The sequence below is a fragment of the Sander lucioperca genome, chromosome 11 (assembly GCF_008315115.2).
Source record: "Sander lucioperca isolate FBNREF2018 chromosome 11, SLUC_FBN_1.2, whole genome shotgun sequence".
NCBI lineage: Eukaryota > Metazoa > Chordata > Actinopteri > Perciformes > Percidae > Sander > Sander lucioperca.
Genome location: NC_050183.1, coordinates 37,335,678 through 37,357,265, shown reverse-complemented (window position 1 = coordinate 37,357,265; position 21,588 = coordinate 37,335,678). Strand labels below are relative to the sequence as shown.

General features: G+C 41.9%; 1 protein-coding gene across 18 annotated transcripts in view; it reads left to right on the top strand.

Moving 5' to 3' along the window:
* Positions 1-21,588, top strand: part of celf5a (cugbp, Elav-like family member 5a) — a 197,729-nt gene that overhangs the window by 166,321 nt on the left and 9,820 nt on the right. For 4 of the 18 annotated variants that reach the window (XM_036007214.1, XM_036007212.1, XM_036007213.1 and 1 more), the window contains exons 6-7: positions 3,932-4,078; positions 11,845-11,989. In XM_036007214.1, the coding sequence (XP_035863107.1) occupies positions 3,932-4,078; positions 11,845-11,989 (292 nt within the window). Of the gene's footprint in view, positions 1-3,913; positions 4,079-11,844; positions 12,011-21,588 lie in introns of all 18 variants that reach the window. The other 14 variants (XM_031318216.2, XM_031318215.2, XM_031318217.2 and 11 more) reach the window with 6 other exon arrangements.

The window sequence follows — 21,588 nt, the reverse complement described above, 5'->3', positions numbered from 1 at the left end:
CTTCTTTCTAGCTTTACCCTGCACTAATGCAAGCTGCCATATGTTAAAAGTTAAAGAAGTATGGGATGTATAGCTGGGTGTGCATCTTAGACAGACACCAAGCCTCCTTGGCAATGAGAAGGAACTGTAAAGAGTCAGACTTTCCTTTTGGTTCTGGATCTCTGTAGTGCCTTTTTTATCCTCCCTGTTTAACTCCCCTTCCTTCAGTGGCTCTCTAGGCAGCTGGGAGCCGCCTGGCAGGGGGATTGTGCTCACACTTGGCAGCTTAAAAATTTAATGAGACTTTTACTTCACACTTCATCCTGCTCTCTTTATAGCAATGGAGATTCTACTCACTGATAGCCTGACAGGTCTAACTGGGGAAACATGGGATATAAACAAATGTGGCATTGGATGCTTAGCCAATAAGCCATACGATTCAGGTGTCCTAAGGAGAAGCAGTGGGAGGGCAAAGTCAGTGTATAGACCTCCTTGAAAAAAGCTTTGCAGAGAGTGGGACATACATGCAAGGATATGAAAGAGAATGGCACAAGGCTCTTATACAACAAGACATTTCAATTCACGGCAAACCATGTTTCTATCATTCAAGCAGGCACACTCCAGTCGAATTCTTGTTAGAAAAGAGGTTGACTTCAGTGTTCCAACTTACCGTACTGGTCCGAATATAAGACAGAGTTTTTTCCTAGAAAAAAGTCAGAAAAAGTGGGGTCATCTTATAATTGGGGTCTAGACTTTCAGCTGTTCAAGTCACAGAACATAAGGGACGTCACCTGTTTCATCAGCCAATAGAGAAGTCAGCTATAAACTATAGAAATAAAATGATCCATAATCCATTTTATTTTAATGTTACAAACAGCTGGTCGAAAAAGCAGAGTTTAAGACGGAGCCTCAACGAGCGGGCGAAAGCACTGTAATGTTATATGGTGGAGAGAGATAGAGAGTGACTGAAGAGAGCGAGAGAGAGCCCAGCGGCATTAGAACAAAGCCGTGACTCAGAGAAATAAAATGTGTTTTCGCTGATTCATCAGTAGAAGTGTAACTGTAGCAAGCATCTCACTATCTCTAACATTATCCACATTCATACATAGACGAAACAAATGATATATCCAGCTACAAAAAGCCTGGAAGTCGGAAGTAGAACGGAAGTACAACAAGGTGTTGTCATGGAGATGTTACACCGTCTAAAAATGCAAACAGCCAGAGAAAATCTTACCGTGGTGGTCCTCAAAGCCTAACCTCTTAATACATCCATGCTCAAAGCGGCTGCTTCCAAGAGATTGACAGGAGAGTGTGTGATTACGTGACAGAAAAACGTAATGATGGGATGCCCATTACCAGAGCAATCATCCAGCTGAAGGCCTTGGAAATATTTACCGTTAATTTAAATGTGACACTTTCATCTAAAAAGATATTGAAAATATTATTGTATTTAAAAGATGTTAAAAACAACAGCCTAGTTTTATTCAGTGTGTTTTTATTAGAATTATTTTCAAATAAAATTATTTTCTTTATGAAAACAATATTTGGCTTTTTGAGTTTTTGAAAAAGTTGGGGTCGGGGCGACCTCTAGCTCACCCAGTAAGAGCGTTTGCCCCATGTAGGCTGAGGCCTTTGCAGCTGCGCAGGTTCAAATCCGACCTGCAGCCCTTTGCTGCGTGTCATCCCCCATCTCTCTCCCATGTTTCTTGTCTATCCACTGTCTCTCACTCTGAAATAAAGGGAAAAAAGAGGTCTTCTTATATTTGGACCGATACGGTAATACCCTCAGATTATAAAACTCAGCCTCTCTCAAAAATTAGAGAAGCAGAGCAGGAACACGCAGCTCTCATTACCAAAGAAGCTAGGCCTTTAATAGCTTTTTTTAACTGTGAGAAGGAGGTTAAAATATTCAATACATACTAGTACATCTCTTCAGTATTCTGGTCCTGCACTGCCCTGTCCTGGACTCTCCCAAAGTTAAACCTCATAATAAAGTTAATGATGCAGATAGTAAAAAGATGGACAGGCACAACAGACGAACCCTAAACCTGTAACTGTGCCAAAGTTAACCTTGAAGTGACTGAGCGTAGTCTTAATATATGAAACGTTGAAGTATGTCTCTTCTAGATTATGCTGTTCTGTCTCATTTGTCTATTCTGTTTATTGTAGAATTGTACACAATTCTCAATAAGCAGGGAAATTGTTGTTCCAGTGTGACAGGATGGCACTCACAGCAAGAAGCAAAAACAATTAGTCACTCAGCTGGCTGGACTAAAGATGTCAGCCGGCTTGACAGTCTGACAATTAGTCTGTCAGCCAGTTAGCCAACCATCTAGCCAACTAGCCTGCCTGTTTGTCAATCACTCAAGTAACTAGACAATCAGCCATTTAGTCAGGCAGCCAACTAACCAACTGGCCTCTCAACCTACAATCCTTCAAACCTGTGATTCAACCAGCGAGCAAGCCAAGAGGAGAGGGCTAGGGGCAATATTGAGAAAAGTGGGGCGAAAGAGAAAGGGAGAGGATAAAATCTATATGCTACAGTCGGAGGGTCCAGTGCTTGTCTTTGAGCATCTGTGTAGATGTCTTTATTAGCAGAACTCCTGAGACCTCAGTAAGGGGAAGATGCAAACAAAGGAAAATAAAAACTTTATTTAGTGAATTATGCAATAGTAATATAGTTAGCATTACAGTTGCCATTTATAACAGCTTCCCTACAGTCCAACACAACTCCTGCCCGGTTTCACCCAGATCCAACCAAACCGAGAAAATACCCTATTTCGCCCCTTTAAAAGCCCCAACCCCCAATCTTCAATCCAGGCACTTCACCAGTCACCACTGTTATTGACAATCTTGCATCAATTTCAGGGGGCCTCTTATCGTGACTGACACACAACCTTTTCTACACTGTCAGATCAGAGTAATATTTCGGCCTTTTATGTGGATCGATTGGCCAGTTTGGGGGCGCAGAGGGGAGGAGAGGCGGAGCACACAAAAGGTCAACTGTAGTGCTAAATCATTTGAAGATTCTTAATGAAGGGTGTGTGCCAGACACACCTGCTGTTTCATTATTGTGCTGCAGAAAGAGGTAATAGTGTTCCTCTTCCTGCCAATGAAAGGAAGAGGGAGGCTAAACGGAGGGCAGAATGAGAGACATTTGCCCTAAAAAGCAACATTTTCTTTAAAGAACACATTCACCAAGGGCAATGGGAACCACTGCCAATTGTAGCTCTTATTTCAAATCATTGTACATTGCAAATCTTTTAACCTTATCTCTGAGGAGGAGCACCAAGGTTACATATATGTACTGTACTGGAGAGGGAAAGCAGGGGGAAAATATAAAGTATGTCATGCACAGCGCGGCTGCTCTGCCCCAAGTGACTTTGTACATGTTAAACACTGATTGTAAGAACAGAAGGTTTCTGTCTGCACATCTGCCTACAGAGCTGTTCACTCAATAAGCAGAACATTTTTATTCTTCACATCTCTGTTGGGTTCATGTTTATGTATGCCAGCCACAAAATAAGGAGGCACGATTCTCTGCAATAATACAAATGTACAAGGATGTTGTATTTAGAATGGCAAAACAAACTCTGACATGCAATTACAGGAGCTCACTACATAATAATGTTAACACTGGTTAATGTTGCTAATAAGCACAGCATACTAAGAAATCAGAAATAATAACCAATAGCATTCTTTATGCTCTTGTATTGGACTTTTTAAGCTTTTTGTTAGTGGCTATCTCTAAATACGTGGTAAATCCTAACAGTCACATATGCAAATGATTCCTGAAGTGGCTCAAAGCCTTTTGGGGATAGAGGATGCTGTTAGACTGTGATCCTACTGTTGATTGACTGACTGAGTGTTGGCATTGAAGATGCTTGCAGTAAATCAGGATTAAGTGTCTGTGCTGTTTTTCTCTGATTTTCAGTTCTCTCTACCCCCTCAGGGTGCTTCCTCCAGCTTGGTGGTCAAGTTTGCCGACACAGACAAGGAGCGCACCATCAGACGTATGCAGCAGATGGTTGGGCAGTTTGGCATCTTCAACCCAGCCATCGCCCTTCCCTTCAGCACCTACAGCTCTTACGCACATGCGGTGAGTTTGAAAAGACACATGTACTGTAGCACACACAGAACACATAAAATGGAAACACATAAAATTCTAACATACACATACACAGTGGCTGATTACATACACTTAAGGAATAGCTCACAACAGGCCGTGGTATGTGTATGATTATATCACAGTTAAGGGGCGTTTTTCGGCTTGACGCGAAACAGAGGGAAGACAACCGCCTTAGTGGTCATCAAGTATGGCAATATGAAAGCTATAGACCCATTACAATTTAAATTGATTTTTATTAATTAAATTAATTAAAATAGGTTCACAATAAAATAGGCCCTCCTGGGCTGGCTGCCTGTACATACCGAGGCGGTTGCTATGGCACGCAGGTAACACACTAGCAGCTAGCAGAGGCTATTTCATTTGCCTAACGCTAACGGGTTGTTTCAGACTCACCAAAGTCACACAAACTAACCGATCGAGGCAGCGGTAGACCAGCAACTCCCGTGTTCTGCAAGGTAAAATTACTGTTTTTGTTAAAGGAGGCTTAAAAGAGAGCATAGATTACAGCTTTAGTTCCCTGTCAGAAAGACGGTCTTACAGCAAAGTAAAGCTGTGAAAATATTGTAAATACAGTGTACTCTTAAAGGGACACTTTGCCGATTTTAAACCAGCACTGTGTGGGAATTCAACTCACCAGTCTCCTGGTGACTCTGCTAGCCTGGCTGGTCAAGGTCTTTCAAATGTAAACATCAGAGTGAACACAGAGCAAAAGTTAAAGATGGCTATCAGCTACGACCTATGGCTACGATCCCGACTACGTGGACAAGCAAGACCATCTCTGCGTCTATCTCCATCTGTACATCAGAGGGGGCACCGAGGCAAGCATGGAGGAATTAAACACCAATTGAGACTTCTCTGATCCTGCTAGCCAGTGTGCAGGCATCGGACGGTAAGCTGGGTGGCCTCCGTGCCTGCGTCAGTTTCCAGCAGGATGTCGGGAGCTGTGGTGTCCTTTCGCCAAGACTTGGCTGGATCCTGGAGTGCCGGTGCCATTCAACCAAGTGACTCTTTTTCTGTTTGTAAATCCGACAGCCACATTCTGCTTTATGATCAATCATGCACAGGTTGAAGGAGCTGATGGGATTACACTGGAATTGTACATTGTACAATTTCACATGACCAATAAAATTAATTGGTTGATTAGTTGATTGAAAATGTATTTGGCGAGAGAACGGGTAAGCTCAGCAATATGAGCACTAGTCATATAGTAGATAAAATGAGAAACAATAAGATGTAAGATAAGATGGGATGGAATACATAAAATATAGCACTATATACATATATCAAAATGAGGATTGTGTGTAAAAGTGACAAGTTTATCCAACAGTATTGCACAAATGTAATGAAAAAAAGGAGTGAGACATGGGATATGAGAGAATGGAGCGAAGTAAATAGACAAATAAAAATAAATCACTATGTACATACATGAAAAGGATTGTGTGTGGTTCAGTAAGTCCCAAGTGATGCTGTATCTCTGTTTGCTGATTAATAGCATACACATCCTTTTTATTTGACCTGTAATTCCCATTTGGCTAGTTCAGTGTATTGCTGAGGTGGAACCACTGATGTGTTAGAACTCATGACACATGGGATACACAATGTAACTCCTACATTTGACCTTTAGCTTGGTTATTTGGTCTACATAACAAAAAACATTCTAGTAATTTCAGTACATAGAGATTTTGTATTTGCACATTTGGATCCCTACTTGGTAGACATTGTCATAAGTGAGTTAGCTTTCCAAACTATCATCACTTCCATCAGCACCCCTTCTTTGTCCTCTGCTCCTCTTAAGCAGTGCAGCTATGCCATTACATTCAGACTTTCACTACCCACAGCACGTAGGCGCACACACATTTAGTTAGCTTGTAGCCTCCAACCCCTTTATCAGCTTCCCTCTGTCCTCCTACACCCCCTCAGGGCATGGCACCATACACACACAGCAGACCCCCGGCTCTTTGATGAGTTCAGACAGCCCTATGCAGCCCCTCTCACCATGCGCCCGCTCTACCTTCTATCACACTGCTTCTCTACCCTTCCCTTCTCCCTCCCCCTGTCCCTCCCTCTGGGCCTATGAGATGCTCCAGGGGCCACAGTTGACTCAGAATATTCCATGGGCAACTTATCTGCACACAAACTTTCTTCTTCCCTGCCGAGGCAGAGCACACACACATAAGCCCTGACGTGTATGTGCATGCACACATGCACCACCTACTTGAAGAAGGCTAAAATGAATTTGAGAAAAGCTTTTCAACCAGTGCTGAAATAAAAACCTGGGCCTCTGTCACAACACACTACATAAATACACATAAACATCAGCAGAGTATTTATTTACAGAGAAGGAGGAACACAAATTCATTTTTTCTTGTACTTATTTGGATGTTAAAGTTAAATATATATTTTTTGTTGTCTCTAAATGCCAGCATTAATGGTTGACGTTAGCCAGTTCTTGGGGGCTTATCCATTTCCCTCATTTTCACATCACAGCCATGGGACCCAGTGTGAAATGTGCAAATTGACCATCCCAGAGTAATTGCGAGGCCATCTCTTGTGCTCTCCCCAGTAAAACTCCCACCTTCATTACCATTCATGAAATGCAGCCCTTTCCCAGGAAATGTGGAGAAATGCAAATGTTTAAGGGGTGGTGGAGGCAGTGGCGGTCTGCGGGGAGACCATTGTGCCCCGCTCAGGTTGGCCATGACTCTTATTTACTGTGGCAGAGACCTGTTTCGACTCATACAGACACACTCACACGCACGGTGCAGCGAATGTTCTTTCTTTCGCTCTCTCCTCTCTCTCTCTCTCCCTCTCCCTCTCCCTCTCTCTCTCTCTCTCTCTCTCTCTCTCTCTCTCTCTCTCTCTCTCTCTCTCTTATACACATGTATAATATGACAAAGAGCAGGATGATGCTAGGAAATTGAGTTGTGTGTGAAAGTAACAAGGGCACGGGGGATACTTCAGCATTAGAGAGAATCAATTACCATTAAATCTAAAGGAGGAATTGCACGTATGTGGTTTCTCGACACAAAGATTATACAGCATGAATGATGTTAGTGAAGGTGAGATTCTCCTTGTATTAGTATTATGAATCACAGAGACTGTGATGTACCTGCATATAATGAATTTAGCAAAATAAAGCAAGTCGGTGGAGGAACTCCGAGGCAAGGCAACCTTGGATATAAAATCAACCCAACTTTTGATAAAGTAATGTGTGCACAAGAGGCAGTAATGGATTATCAGCGAGGCTCTTGTTTTCATATCTTGCTAAAGACTTATTTAATGGGTCTAAATACCGGTTCAGACTGCTAGTTACGCAATAATGTAGAATAAAGGGAAATGTTAGTTATCTTTAGTGTGGGTGTCCTGCTTGTTCAGCGGTAATGATTACATTACAGTCATTGGTGCTGGCTGCATGTATATGGTGTGCAGCCTCGATACCACTGTAGCCAACGGGAATGTGCTGAAATGATACGACAAATGTTTCTTCACTGCAAGATAAACTACACATATTCCCTCAAGACGAAAAACCTGCAGTGACACAAAAAAGGACTTTATCTCCAAAGACACATTACATGTTCGCCTACTCTCCATATACACTGGCCAAGAGAAGAGGAGCTGGCACAGTATAGAATACAGACGTGGGGAGAGATGGTATATATAGCTATAACCAGGAAGTACAGTAAATGGTAAATTCAAAGAGCTACCTCTCCACTACAGCAGTGGATAGGATTATAGAGTTGAGCTGACAGCCAGTAAATTGGATTTTAGTCAAACCAGGGGAAGGAGGGGGCTCTGAACACAAATTGGAGGGGTACAACACTGACAACATATGCCAAATATGAGAAATGTGCCATTTTCACGATAGACACAGACACTGGTGTGCTCTGACAGGAGACATCCTATTTGCAAAAAGGTGATTTCATAAAACACAAGCGGAAAGAGAGCGAGAGAGTGAGATTCCTTGTTTTATTTCAGTGTTAGTAGTGAGTGATAATAGTTCTCCCATGAATCGCTGAATGCAAGTAATAAAACCAGCGTTTATTACCTTTTGTATTTCCCCTTCAAAACACAAACATATTTGTACACGATTAGATTTGATTCAAGTCACTTTTCTTCCTTTGTCTCCTAAAGCCGTGTCTCTCTGCGACGACAGCCATTTTAGCTTCCCTTGGTCTACAACTACAGTACATGCTGTGTCGGGGTACAAGAGAGAAGTTTTAGATTTAAAGGGACCTCCAGCACTGTGCCCCTCTTGTCTCCCTAAAAGATGCATTGCACTGAGTGTGAGATAGATAAATGAAATGAGAGAAAATGGTTTAACTTGGCGCTAATAGTGACAATGTGTGGGTGGATGAGAGGGAGGATGATGACTGTAAACTCGCATTAGGAAACATCTCCCCCTGTTGGAGGGACTCACATTCAAACAGCACAAATGATGGTAACAGATTACTGCATCATTTAGCTGTGCTATAAACTGCCTGCACACATACACACACAAACACACACACACACACACACAAGCACAAGCATGTGTGTGACCTGGTTTAGCTGTATTATACTTGTGAGGACTAGCTCTACACACACAACAAAGTGCACCAGATGAAAAAAAAAAACTATCCAAATCTCTCTGTGGAAATAGAGCCTGCCAGCATGGAGGTAACAAATGAGGCCCTTCAGCTTCAGTCTTCTGTCTTCAGTCTTTTAGTTCACCTTATTGAACTACTGTCTCCCTCTCTCTCTCTCTCTCTCTCTTTCGTTTTTTTTTTTCTTCCCTTTTTCACGTACAGTATCTTTCTCTCTCTCCTTCTTTCTCTCTCTCTCTCTCTCTCTCTCTCTCTCTCTCTCTCTCTCTCTCTCTCTCTCTCTCTCTCTCTCCCTCTCTCTCTCTCTCTCTCTCTCTCTCTATCTCTCCGTCCCAGGCTGGTTGGGCTATAAGGGGTCACATGTGACAGAGCTGAGAGTCAGCGAGTCACAGAGCAGCGCTACAGAGATAATTGCCATGTGATAAAGAGGTGATTGCCTGCTGGCACCAGGGGAGAGTAATGCCATCAGGTTGCAATAAAAAAGCAGATGTCTGACACTAAATGAATGCTGCTGGAGCCCTGGCAACTTTCTTTGCTCCCTTTCATCTCACACGCTTCTCTTTTGTCCCCCTTGTTTCTGTCTGCCTTTCCTTCCCTTTTCCTTTTCTTTTCAAGAGAAAGCAGAAAAGGTTGTGTCTGTGATGATGAAGACTCAGTTCTGCTTATTCTTTACCAGAGACATTTGCTATCTGCTGGGTCGTGCATAAATAAAGAAAACGGGAATGGTTTTTGAATATAATGCCTTTGAAATTTTGAAAAGAAATTCTTTTGCATATACATATAAAAAGTAAAATGGAACTACTTTGAAAATCTCTGTCAACATAACCACTCTGCTTTCTGCTCTTCATTTTTTCTTTATCAGAGCCAGTTTGTATTAACCACTGCATTCCAACTTAATTATATGCTTGGGTTTCCAATTTGCTGCATTTGAATTTGAAACGAAGCATCAATGAATGCCAGAGTTGTTATCCATGACAATCTGACAGATGGCATTAAGTGTTGCATTATCTAAAACATGCATTGGGAGAGAGGCTGGTATTCTGGAGACGCTTGTATTCACTCCTACTCCATTATTACTCCATCCATGCTTGTAGCTAGGCCACAATGCCCACAACGAATAGGCTGCGAGCAGAGCCAGAGAAAAGACACAAACAACAGTGAGTGGTGGCAGTGTATTTATTCTGTAATACCAGCCCAGTCAGATCCTTCATCCTGAAGTCCAGCCCTGTTCACATCCTAATGGGGGGGCAGTCACAGCATTGCCAAATCAAGGGAGCCCCAGATCCTCTAGACCTCTTTGTTTGTTTGTTTCTGTTTCATTGCTTTTGTTTAGGTTCTTGTTCCTTTGCTGTCTTTTGCAGCTATACTCCCTTAAAGGCTCAATTCATCTTATTTGGAAAGGAATGGTTGATTCCCATTTGTCACGTTGAAATTATGCAAATGACAAAAGGCGTTAATAGATAGCAGTGGCAAGGCATGCGGCTAATGGATGAGATGCCAGCGCTGGGCATTCTACAGCAGGACAGCTGCTTTCAGGTTACCTGACAGGGCCACTGAGGGGAAATAATTGGCTTTTCCGTTGCAGGGTCCCCATGCAAATACAAGCAGAATGGCATTCTATACCTCTAGTGTCTCACCATATCGTCATTAGCATTAGTGCCAGTGGCAGAAGAGTTTGATTTCTGCTTATGCGAGTCATTCTCAGGCCACGGCCATCAGTAGCTCCCCTGACACATAGCAGCTATGTCTGTATTAAACAGATGCAGAGACAGGGGTAAGAGGTTGGTCTAGTTGTGTTCGTATGCCTATATCACACAGGCCTGGATAGCTACACAGCCAGCGAAAGATTGTTGATAGCCTAGGTAAACCCACTGGTTCACAAGCTGCAAAAGCCATTGTGCAATGATGGATTTTCTTATGAATTAGGCATTCAGCATGTGGTTTGCACAGAGAGAATTTAAGTTGAGTGCGGAAACTCAAATAGTCTCTATCGCTCTTCATGCATGTTGTGTGTGTGTGTGTGCGTGCGTGCGTGTGTGTTTATGAGGGCAGCAGTGCATGTGAGCATGAATAAACACTCTGTGGGCTGCATTTGATGGAAAATGGTTTCAGCTCTCACTTCATGCTAAGTAGAAATGTAGAGTGAATGAAACGCTATTGATTTTATCTCTTTGTGGAATTGTCCAATGGCTGGAAATCGACTGCCATTTAAATTTTTTGACTAACATGCTATATTACTAACATGGTCTGGAATCTGAGTTGCTTGCTGCATAAAAAAATATTGTTTTAATGACTCAGGGTCTGGATTCAGTGACACCTTAAAACAACCAAAGTAGACAGTGTTGTTTGGCAAATGTATGTGTATGGAATGTATGTATGTGTCTCTAAAGCAACTTTTCCGTGGCAAACAAATGGTCATTTAATGAAGCTCCAACCCCAAATGTATTTTGTTTGCAAAATGCTATCTAATTTTGGCAAACCTAGCCCAAAGACGGGCCTAGTGGTTTCTGAAAATAATGCTAATTTATTTTAAACTCTGCATGTCAGGCAACAAGCAGCAATTATTACAAATACATGAGAAACATTAGAGATGGGGCCAGGGAAAAACAGGAGAGTTTTAGACGTCTGTGCAATTTCTATACATCCAAACGAGAGTCTTGTGAAGTTTGACAATTGTAAGGGAAAAGTATTGCAACACTTCTGCAAACTTTGCCTTTTCCCTGAGCACAGAGATAATGTCCACATGTCAATGCCTTGATTTGTATGAGCCCAACAGACAGCTATTAAATCTTTTCTGCAGCTGGTGACAGGCTTCCTGCTGGGAGGATAGACAGATTCACTAAACATAGGTTGACAGGCTTCTTTTTTCTTCCCTTTCTTTTATTCCGCTCTACTTTCTCTGTACTTCCCATGCACTATCCATCCATCAACCTCAACATACATCCCTCCCTCTGTTCTACCCTTGCTATGTTTCTCTCTCACTCCCCTTCTCCCGTCGTCTTTGTCTGACTCGTTCCCAACTTACTATATTTTTCATCACCATCTGTCCTCCCCTCACCTCTCTCGCACCCCGCACTCCCTCCTGCTCTCTCACGCACCCCCCCATCCAACCCTCCTTTCCTCCACCCATCTCTCCGTGTCCCTCTTCTTTAGCTAATGCAGCAGCAGGCAGCCATCATGGCAGCAAGCCACGGAGGTTACCTCACGCCAAGCGTGGCTTTTCCCGCCACACAGATCCACCAGATGGGGGCGCTCAACATCAACAGCCTCCCACCCACCACCATGACCCAGGTGTCGGGTGAGTTTCATCAAGCCCTGGGTGAGCACTTAGTTTCATTCCCTTTCTTCTTGTAAGTGTGTGTGTGTGTGTGTGTTTGTGGATTGATGCTATGAGCAGGATCTTGTGTATGCTTGCGTTAATGTCTTACTGTAAGTGTGTGTAGGATTTGTGTAGGTGCGTGCATTTGTACATGCCAGTGAGGCTCTTGTAGGTCAACTTTTGTTTTTATGATATGATAATGTCTGTTGGAATATAAATTGTGTGTGTGTGTGTGTGTGTGTGTGTGTGTGTGTGTGTGTGTGTGTGTGTGTGTGTGTGTGTGTGTGTGCGAGCGAGAATAAAACTAGAGCTGCAGCAAGGCCAAAAGGAAGGGTGACCTCTTACTGGTATTCAGAAATGATTTCACTGGACAGAAAGAGACGCTAAGATGAAAAATAGAGTCAATTGGATTTGTATGTTTATGTTGTTTGTGAATGCAGAAAATATTTGTGGATAGCAGCAGCAGAATGAGGAATATCAGTAAGTAAGTTTACAGATAAAGCGCTAATTTCCCCGTGGTATTTTGACCTTGCGCTTTGAAGCACTTGTGCATGATCTGCATTCAGTTGGTTTTGTTTTCCATAACAAACACCTCCTATGCAGATACATTACAGAGGAAAGGGAAGGACTTTGAAATACCTACCCACTGCATAACATTAGCTTATTCAGCAGTGCTTCATTTTCCTTGAGACAGAGGAAACTTCAAGATTCTCCACTCAACAAAAGCACGAGCCGAAATAAATAATACAGTAGCCAAGTCTTTGTTGTGCTCAGCTCACCTACTTTGTCAACACTGCAGTATTGAGTTTTTAAGGTGATGACTTTGGTAACTTTAAACCAATCAGTGCGAGAGAGAGAACCGCCATCAGTGCAACAAGGCCTATTTTAGATTGCCTTTACAGCCATCATAGGGATCCTTACTAAAAAACTTGCTGCACTATATCAAATTCTCTCTGTACTGTGGTTCCTGTGGGGAAGTAAAATATTCTCTTAAGTTGGTATTCTGTTCACTTTTTCATCCACAGACACAAAGAAAGGACAATTTTATTGTACAAATCCTGTTTGGTTCTGATTCACTTACTTCACAACAGCCAGTTGCATTAAAACTAGAAAGGCACTCGGAGAGCGCAGACCTTCACCAAGGCATGCCCTATCTCACAATGTAAATGCAGTGTGAATTTTCATAGTCGGAAAATAATTTTTCCGATATATCACATGAATGCAGCACAAACGCCCTATCTCGCAATGTTAACACAGGTGAAAAATATGTGTATATCCACCCTGTAATTCGGATCCACTCCAAAATATAATGGGTTCTTCCTTAGCCCATGCTACACCCTTTCACCAAGTTTCATGAAAATCGAGCCAGTCGTTTTTCAGTAATCCTGCTGACAGACAAACTGAACATCCTCGGCGGAGGTAATGAACAGGACAGGTAGCAGACCAGGTGTGTAAATCAATGCTACAGGACCCTGATTAACCTTTAAATCACGAATGTATCCACTGCAAGGCAAATGAATGCATGTACATCAAGTGAGATGATGGAACATGCTGTTTGTGTACAGTACATCTGCAATCATTTTCAACATTGGGCAATATATCTGGAGAGGAGATCCATTTGTCATATATTCACGGTGATGTTTTCAGTGCAAAGTGTGCACTTTTTGGCTGGCATAATCAATCAGAGACAGTGATTAAAAGTGGAGTTCAGTCTTGCTGAGAAGCCTCTTATTTTGATGGGTAAAGCACTGACAGTATGGCAATTCAGATCTTTGTGTTCTGCATGCATACCTATATTTTGCAACACGATAGTGCTGATGAAAGATTGTGCAACTGTATTGCAAGGAACTCAGTCTGTGTGTGTGTGTGTGTGTGTGTGTGTGTATTGGAGGCTTTATCCTCCAGTCTGATTGTATTATTTGTGCCACCTTTGTATCTCTTTTGAACTGTAACCTCTCAAAAGTTCAAATCAGTGCCTTACTCTAAAGGAAATATTGCAAAATGTTGTTAGATATTCCGTGAAAGCTAACAAAACTGTATAGGAAAATGTAAGGCAATGTTGTTTCAATTGAAATTCCAGGAGCTAACAATTTGGCTTAAGCAAAAAAAAAACAAAAAAACATGTTTTTGTCTCATACAGAGATAGGAGGAAAGGAAGAGAATTAAGTGCCTCTAAAGTCTGTGAATCTGATGTGTGAAGTAGTGCCATTTACAGGATCTGCTTTTGGACATGCTTCTGTTTAACCACATTCGACTGATTACCTTTCATTATTGAATGCAATATATTATTAATCCTTGAGAGAAAGCATGGCTTTCGTGAATTATCAAGGACTATCATAAATATGAAATGTTTTATTTCCCCTTTCTTCATTCGTTACTTTGAGTGTGGCTGTCAGCAGCTTCAGGAGTGGTAGTGTAGCTTTGGTATACACAGCTATTTTTCTCTCCCCCTGTTTTTCACACTTGTGGCCATGACTTATTTAGAGTTCATTGAAGGAATACATAACATTACTGGCAAGGCTGTCTGTATAAGTAGGCCAAGAAACTCTGACACTATTTAGAGACTGTAGGATGTCTGCCACGAGTCAGTGGAATAAATCATTGTAATATCAGAAACTGTTTTTAGGGTTTGTGCGCAGGGTGCTTCTCTGCTTCAACAGAGGTGTACATTATGCATTAACACTAGAACTGCCGTGAGCAGTCATTTTGACCGCCAGATTCTAAACTCTATAATCTCTCATGATAAATACCTAATTGCAAAAACGTAATAACACCGAAATGTACATTTTTACGAGTTTAATTATACATTTGAGTAGTAATACGTGTTTCAATTATTCATATCATGGCATAGTAAACCGTAATTATTTCATACATTCATATCCCGAAAAATACGGTGTGGAAATTCATTCAACTTAACTCATAACAGCCAAATAACAATTATAAGTATCTTATTTGAACATTTAGCTATAACCTAACCTGGCACTGCCTCTGTTTTGGCGTCTGCTGCGGTGCGCAGCGCTGCTCGGACCGTGCGCCGCTGCCCTTTTTTCCTCCATAAACTCCGCTCTCAGCTCCTCTGCCAGTTGCTGCATAAACTTCCTCCGGACAATTTTACTGTTGGTGCACTCCTTGGAGAGGATGTGTGCAATGATTCCAGCCAGTTCGAGAATGTATAAAGTTATATGAACATGTAAACAGCCACCGGCCATCTACGTGTACCGCGCCTTTCACAGAACGAGCGCCCGGTGTTTGCTTCTGATTCAGAACAGAGTGCCTCCACGCCGTAGTAGCCTACGTTACCATCTCTGGCTTTGCCTTCGGCCCATCGGTGATGCCCACACTTGTTACTCGAGACCGCTAGTTACGTTGCTCTGACAGAGACTATGGTAGTTACTAAGCAACCAATAGGTAAAAGTGACTATTTTCTTTGCCTTTTGTGTAATGTATATAAAAACAATTTTAAATTAAAATACAGACTATTTTAGGAAAAGTCAGGCAGCAACAGGATTGTATTTTTTTATTCAGCAAAGTTATTACACATATAAATTTCATGGCCGTTCTAGTGTTAAGTTGTTTGACCAGCCAAATAGAGCTCAACAGTCCCGCCCCTCCTCTGAGAGACCTTGGGTTCCGGAAGTAAATTTCCCATTCATTTCTCCCATTGACGTCTGGGAAAATCCGTATATAGAGAGTTTTAGACCATGCCTTAGGCTAACCAGATGGGACGTGACTCATAAGCATACAACGTATCATTTAGAGTAAAAAAACGAACAGAAAATCCCCAAGAAGTCAAAGGTACAAGACTGTGTACCTATCGTCATCTCAGAGCGAAGGAACTACTCATCCCATAAACCACCGTGCACCACTGAACTAAGGAAGCTAACGTTAGTTTAGCTAACAGCTAATTTGGCTAACCGCTAGCTGAGACAGCATGTAATAACTTTAAAAGACCCTCAAAATAAACCTGAAAATAACCGTTAACATATATAACGGCTGTTACCTCAGCTGTAGACTTTACCCAGTGTTAAGTTTGAGTTAACGTTATTTTAGACTGAATCAAGCTGTCAGCTAGCTGTTAGCCGAATTAGCTGTTAGCTAAACTAACGTTTAACGTTAGCTTCCCGGCAGAGGCTAACGTCAGAAGCGTGACACACAGATCGTGATTCGTGCAGTGTCGTAAATCCTCGTGACGGATCGTGCAGGCAGCAGAGATCGGGTACTGACACCCCCCCTCCTCACCGGCATGAGTTCCACCAATCAGAGTCATCACTGTGGGATTGTGGGATTGTTCAGGATTGTGGGTAATGAAGTAGTTATCCAAGACATCGCGAATAAAAGACATTTATCTCAAAACAAGGGTAGTGCCCCATGATTTGTGGCGTCTATATGAGCATATACAATCGCTGAGTCATGTCGGCATGCTGGTTTTAAGTCTACCCTCGACGGTTACCATTTTATGGCTTATACTCCAATTTGTCAATGGAGAAATTGCATTGTATTTTTACTTCCGGAACCCGCTGTGGGCAGGACTGTTGAGCTCTATTAGAGCTCTAAAAAAATCTATGAATTCTGACATCTGGCAGTTGTGTCAATTGTACAAAAACATAAAAGATAGAAAGGTCAATGTCCCCTTTCCTTCCAAAATGAGAGCAATTGCCAATTGACAGGTAGACTACCGCCTTTCTGAATTACCTACACGGCTTTGCATTACCATAAAGCTCCAATAGTAGCTTAATAGATGGAAAACCCTGCCTGATGTTGTGGTAAATGTGTGACATTAATCTTTTATTCAAATGATCAGTATAACCTCTGTAACATAAAAAGTCTTGTCTGTGACAGCAAGCCGAAGTACAAAGAGGCTCAGAGGTTAAGGGTGTTACTCTGAAAACAATGAGACATCCATTTGATCAACAGATGCAAAGCATTTAAGCTTGATGGTGCATAAGCCGTTTGCCAGATGGTTCAGCTGATTAGAGCATGTATCCTTACAATGATGCATGATGATGCTTTTTGAAAATAATGTTCACCAGGTGCTGCTCCCTGAGTGCTGCAGAAGAAATAAAAGGGAAACAAAAACAAGGGAGAGAGAGGCAGAGCTAAAGTAACAGGAAGATACAGAGAGAGGGAGATAAAGAGGAAGGAGAGGAAAGGAGGAATGGAGAGAGATGTCGATCCTGCTGGGTATATGTGGTGAGGAACATGTCGTGTCAAGGATGCTTTGTTAGGATGTGAGAAGTGTATAATCAAAGTCACTCTAATGTTCTGTTGCTGCTCTACACTGAAGATGTACATATTCCACAAAATATACTGCAGATGCTCCACAGCCAGAGACAACCCACTCAAACGGACTGGATTTGTGCATGGATACACCATTGATGCATAACACTTCCATGGTGACAGATACCATGAAGCTAATGAGCTGTTTGACACAGTGATCTTTCTCAATATGTGCACCTGTCCTTTGCGACGCATCATACATGTTATACACACATTTTATATTTAATGGCCAAGTCTAATGCAAACAAATGTTAAGGTCAGGCTAATGAAAATGAATGAGAATCCCAGAGATTTAATGCTATTAGTGACGTATCACAGCCAAGCTGTTTGGAACAGAACACAGTTCTGTCGTGTGTTCAGAGCCAGATGAAACAGCTGAGGAAATGAACACCTGTGTGTCTTAACTGATGCTGTGACCTCCAGCAAAAATTGCATTTACTGTATTTGCTTTTTTAAAGACTTCACTCTTCCCAAGATTACTTTTACAATCATTTTATCTTCAATGGCAAAGATCATCTTTGAAACATGTCCAGTTACTCGAGTGTGCTATTGTCTCTCCAATATAAAGGTACCCCCTTTCAGTTTAAATCAGGCCTATTGCATAACTATCAAATCCCAGGAGCACAATTGGACAGTTCTGCAACAGCAAAAGGTATTTGTTCCTGTTCCTGGTGCGGGCGACTACTTTCAGAAAGCACAGCCGCAGTTCTCGGCCGGACCAAACCTGATGTGTGTAAGCAAAACTGAGCTTTGCACGAGCAGCAGAGCTTCACAAGCTGCCCAGCTGCACTGCTCAGGGATCTGAAAGTCAGGCACATTGGTATGGACATTGCATTTTATGTACTTTAGCTTCAAGAGTGGAGCAGGCAGCACTAGAGGCTTTGTTGTGTGGAAGTTGTATTTAGTACATTGGCCTACGTTGCATTTGATACTGAAGGTTAATGGTTTGAGTTTCACATAGTCCACTTTTAAAAAATCACAAATACTTAATTATCGTTAACATCACATGGAATGAATGTGTATTTGTATACTTGGAGACCGATGTCTTTCCTCTGTCCAACACATTTAGTTACTTTACTCTGATAGACCACATTTGACCAGCAGTGGTGCGGTGCCTTAACCTGTCGCACCAGAAGGTTTGTTACACAGAACCATCTGAGAAGCCGTCATTAAAAAAGGGCAGGCGCTTTAAAAAATACCTGGCAGGTGATTGGATGAACCATCACGTTCACCATTGTTGTTTTGAACCAACAGTCGCGGCCATCACACACAAACCTAAACCACGCCCGTAGCTGTCAGTAGCTCCCCACCGGACGCTGATTGGTTCGGTCTACTGGTTGTTTAGACACAAACGCATTCCTTGAAGCCTGACGAGATGGATTTTCGTGTGATATATGATCCCACGATGATCGTGATATCGCGAGAATCCAGCTGCCGTGCAAGGTGAGCGGTGCCTATGGCGGATGGACCAGAGTTTGTAGGTTCTGTAGTTGGTGTGTATCTTGTATACGAGATCTTAAAAGCAGGGGAAATGGGTGGTGGCATTGTCTACTCCAATACTTATTAGGGCTTACTTCTATTATCAAGCAAGCAAAGGTTGTTACTGTAGGTGGAGCACACTTTAAGACACTGCAGACCTGTGCTTTATAGCTTGTGGCTTGACTTTTCATGTTCAATTTAGTTACAGCTTCCTCAAAGCTCCCATTCTCAGACGTTCCTGATGGAGATGTTGATAAGGTGTTTGGAACTTGACATTTTGCTATTTGTTGTTACTCCCAGAAAGCTGAGCTCTTCAGTAGGCTAATCGTTGAAGAACATCGCAGACTCTGTATTTTAATAGTTTAAAAATGTTTTTTGCTTCCCCAGGTATTTATGTATTCATCTGTTGAGGCTAGCTTCCACTTCAGCCCTCAGCCAGAAACGTTACATGGCTGTACAGAGTTACATTATTAGCATACAAGCACATTCTCAAAAACATCTAACAAAGACAAATGACAAACAGGAGGAAGATTTAATAAATGAATTAAGGTACTAATCCCACTCTACCCAAGAAGAAATCCCTCATATTATAGACTACAGATGGAGTGCACATCACTGGTCTTTGTTGTGATATCAACCAGTGTTTAATTAAAACGTAATGTCATAAAGTCCTTGAAAACTTTTTTTAAATATTTCTCCACTACATTGAATACTCATTACTACCGGGAAATAAGCAAATATCAAAGTAAAAAATGAATCATCTAATCTGCAGCATCAGGCCTGTGTGGGTGATTGACAGTGGCCTGGCAACCCACCAAATTAATACACATCTCCAACCAAAACAGAGTTCTGTGTGTTCCCATGGGAGCCTATCACTTCTAGCAAGCAGCTGATTAACAAAATACTGTAGTTTTTCAGGGCCTTAAAGTGAAAAGACTCAATACATTCTACAAGCAGTTGTGGATGACATTATTGGTAAGAATATATTATTTAACACAGAACTATACCTACTAGACTATACCTCGCTTTAATTGTATTTTAATGTGCATTTAAATATGTACTTGACAATGAAACATTAATTTGGAAGTGCATTTGCATCTTATTTGCCTCTCAATTATTTATTAGTAATCAAAGGGGAAGTATTCAAAGTCACATAGTTTTTCTTGGTATACTAACTGGCCTTTTAAAAAGCTGCCCTTCCCATATTCAGATTTATTATTCACACTTTTAAGGACCACACAGACATTTTCTCTAAATGCATCACATTTTAAATCAGTTAGAAGAAAGCATCTGTTCTGAGTGCTTATTACTTGCTCCAGCGAAAGACAAGCCCTTGTGCTGGTAATGACTGCACTCTCCAGTATGGGTATAGCATTGCTCGTTGATTTGAATGTATAATTAGCATAACAAATGCTTCTGTCGCATGTGAAGACTTCTTTCGTGAAAGCAATCATGGCAAGGAGCAAATCAACAGTTTTCCCCATCTAAGAAGCAGCCTGCAAGAATATGAATGTAATTCTGCTTCCATAACATAAATATATGTGACATACACATATCTGTTTTGCAGTGCAGGCCACTTTCTTGCAGTATTAAGAGTGGAGAAGTGATAGTTAGTTGCTCGCTGTCTAGAATATGTAATCTGCTGTCCCGTAGCTTCGTATTCAGCCATGCCAGAGTGGGGAACAACATGTCATTATTACAGGCCAAGACACACAGCACACACTGTCATCCACACACACTCGTGTGTGCATTGTAAACAGGCTATGAATACACTTTCCCACAATGCAAGAACTAAATGTCCACTGAGGTATAAAATGAAAATGTCTTGTTATTTTCTAGTTCAGTATAGTAGGAAATACTTTCCCATTTCAACTGAGGAGAACATTCTCAAGGTCTGCTCATTTTGAATATTGGGTCATTGTAATAGTGAGGCTAAAGATGATGACTAGGCTACATAAATAGGTTTCTCATGTAATCAGTGTTTTATCGGCCATGGTGTTGCTTATTGTCTTTTCCTTTAACTCCATTTTGTGATCCAATCCATTTTCAGCCGAGCTACTGTAGTATGTGTTACAATTCAGTTTAGTTATTGTGGATAAATGTTTCAGAGCTTTGCCTCGCTACAATATCAATGCTGTCTTTATTACACTGTGATTGTTATGCTTATTCCCTGCTGTGACATTTCCAGCATGATAACCTGACTGCACTCGGTGGCCTCAATCTGTTACTTTTGTCACATGTTCTCCCTCACCACAGATGTCATGTCCAACTGCTGACCCTAGAACTTATGTAATTGCATGTAAGGGGTTCACACTACCACCTACTACTACCACTGGTACTCCTACCATCACTACAACTGCTACACATACATAGACGCGCGCTCCCACAGCAGTGCTAAGCCTTGGAAAATGAATTTGCCTGATGATGGAGAGGGTGCATTATCTGGCGGTACAGTAGAGTGCGTGTGGCCCGAGCAGACTAGCTGTCTCTAGCCCTCAGAATAGGAGCGGCAGTCTCCTGGGTCCTGGTAGGAGAATGGGCTGAAGCTGCAGTCTAATTCATCACAGCTCCGCAGGAAACAAGCAATCGTGGGGAGGCTTAAAAAAAAAAAAAAAAAGGAAACCAGTGCAAAAGACACAACAGCTCTCACTGGACCCGGGCAATTCCCCCTGGTCACTGCAGTTGCCTGTCCGACTGTCAGCCTCCTCATGAGTTAAATGCTGAAGCAGGGAGAGGAGAGGAGAGAATGTACGTAAAGAAAAAGAAAAGCAATTCCATATGGATATGTAGATGATATTATTCAGTGGTGGGAGGTTTCAGCG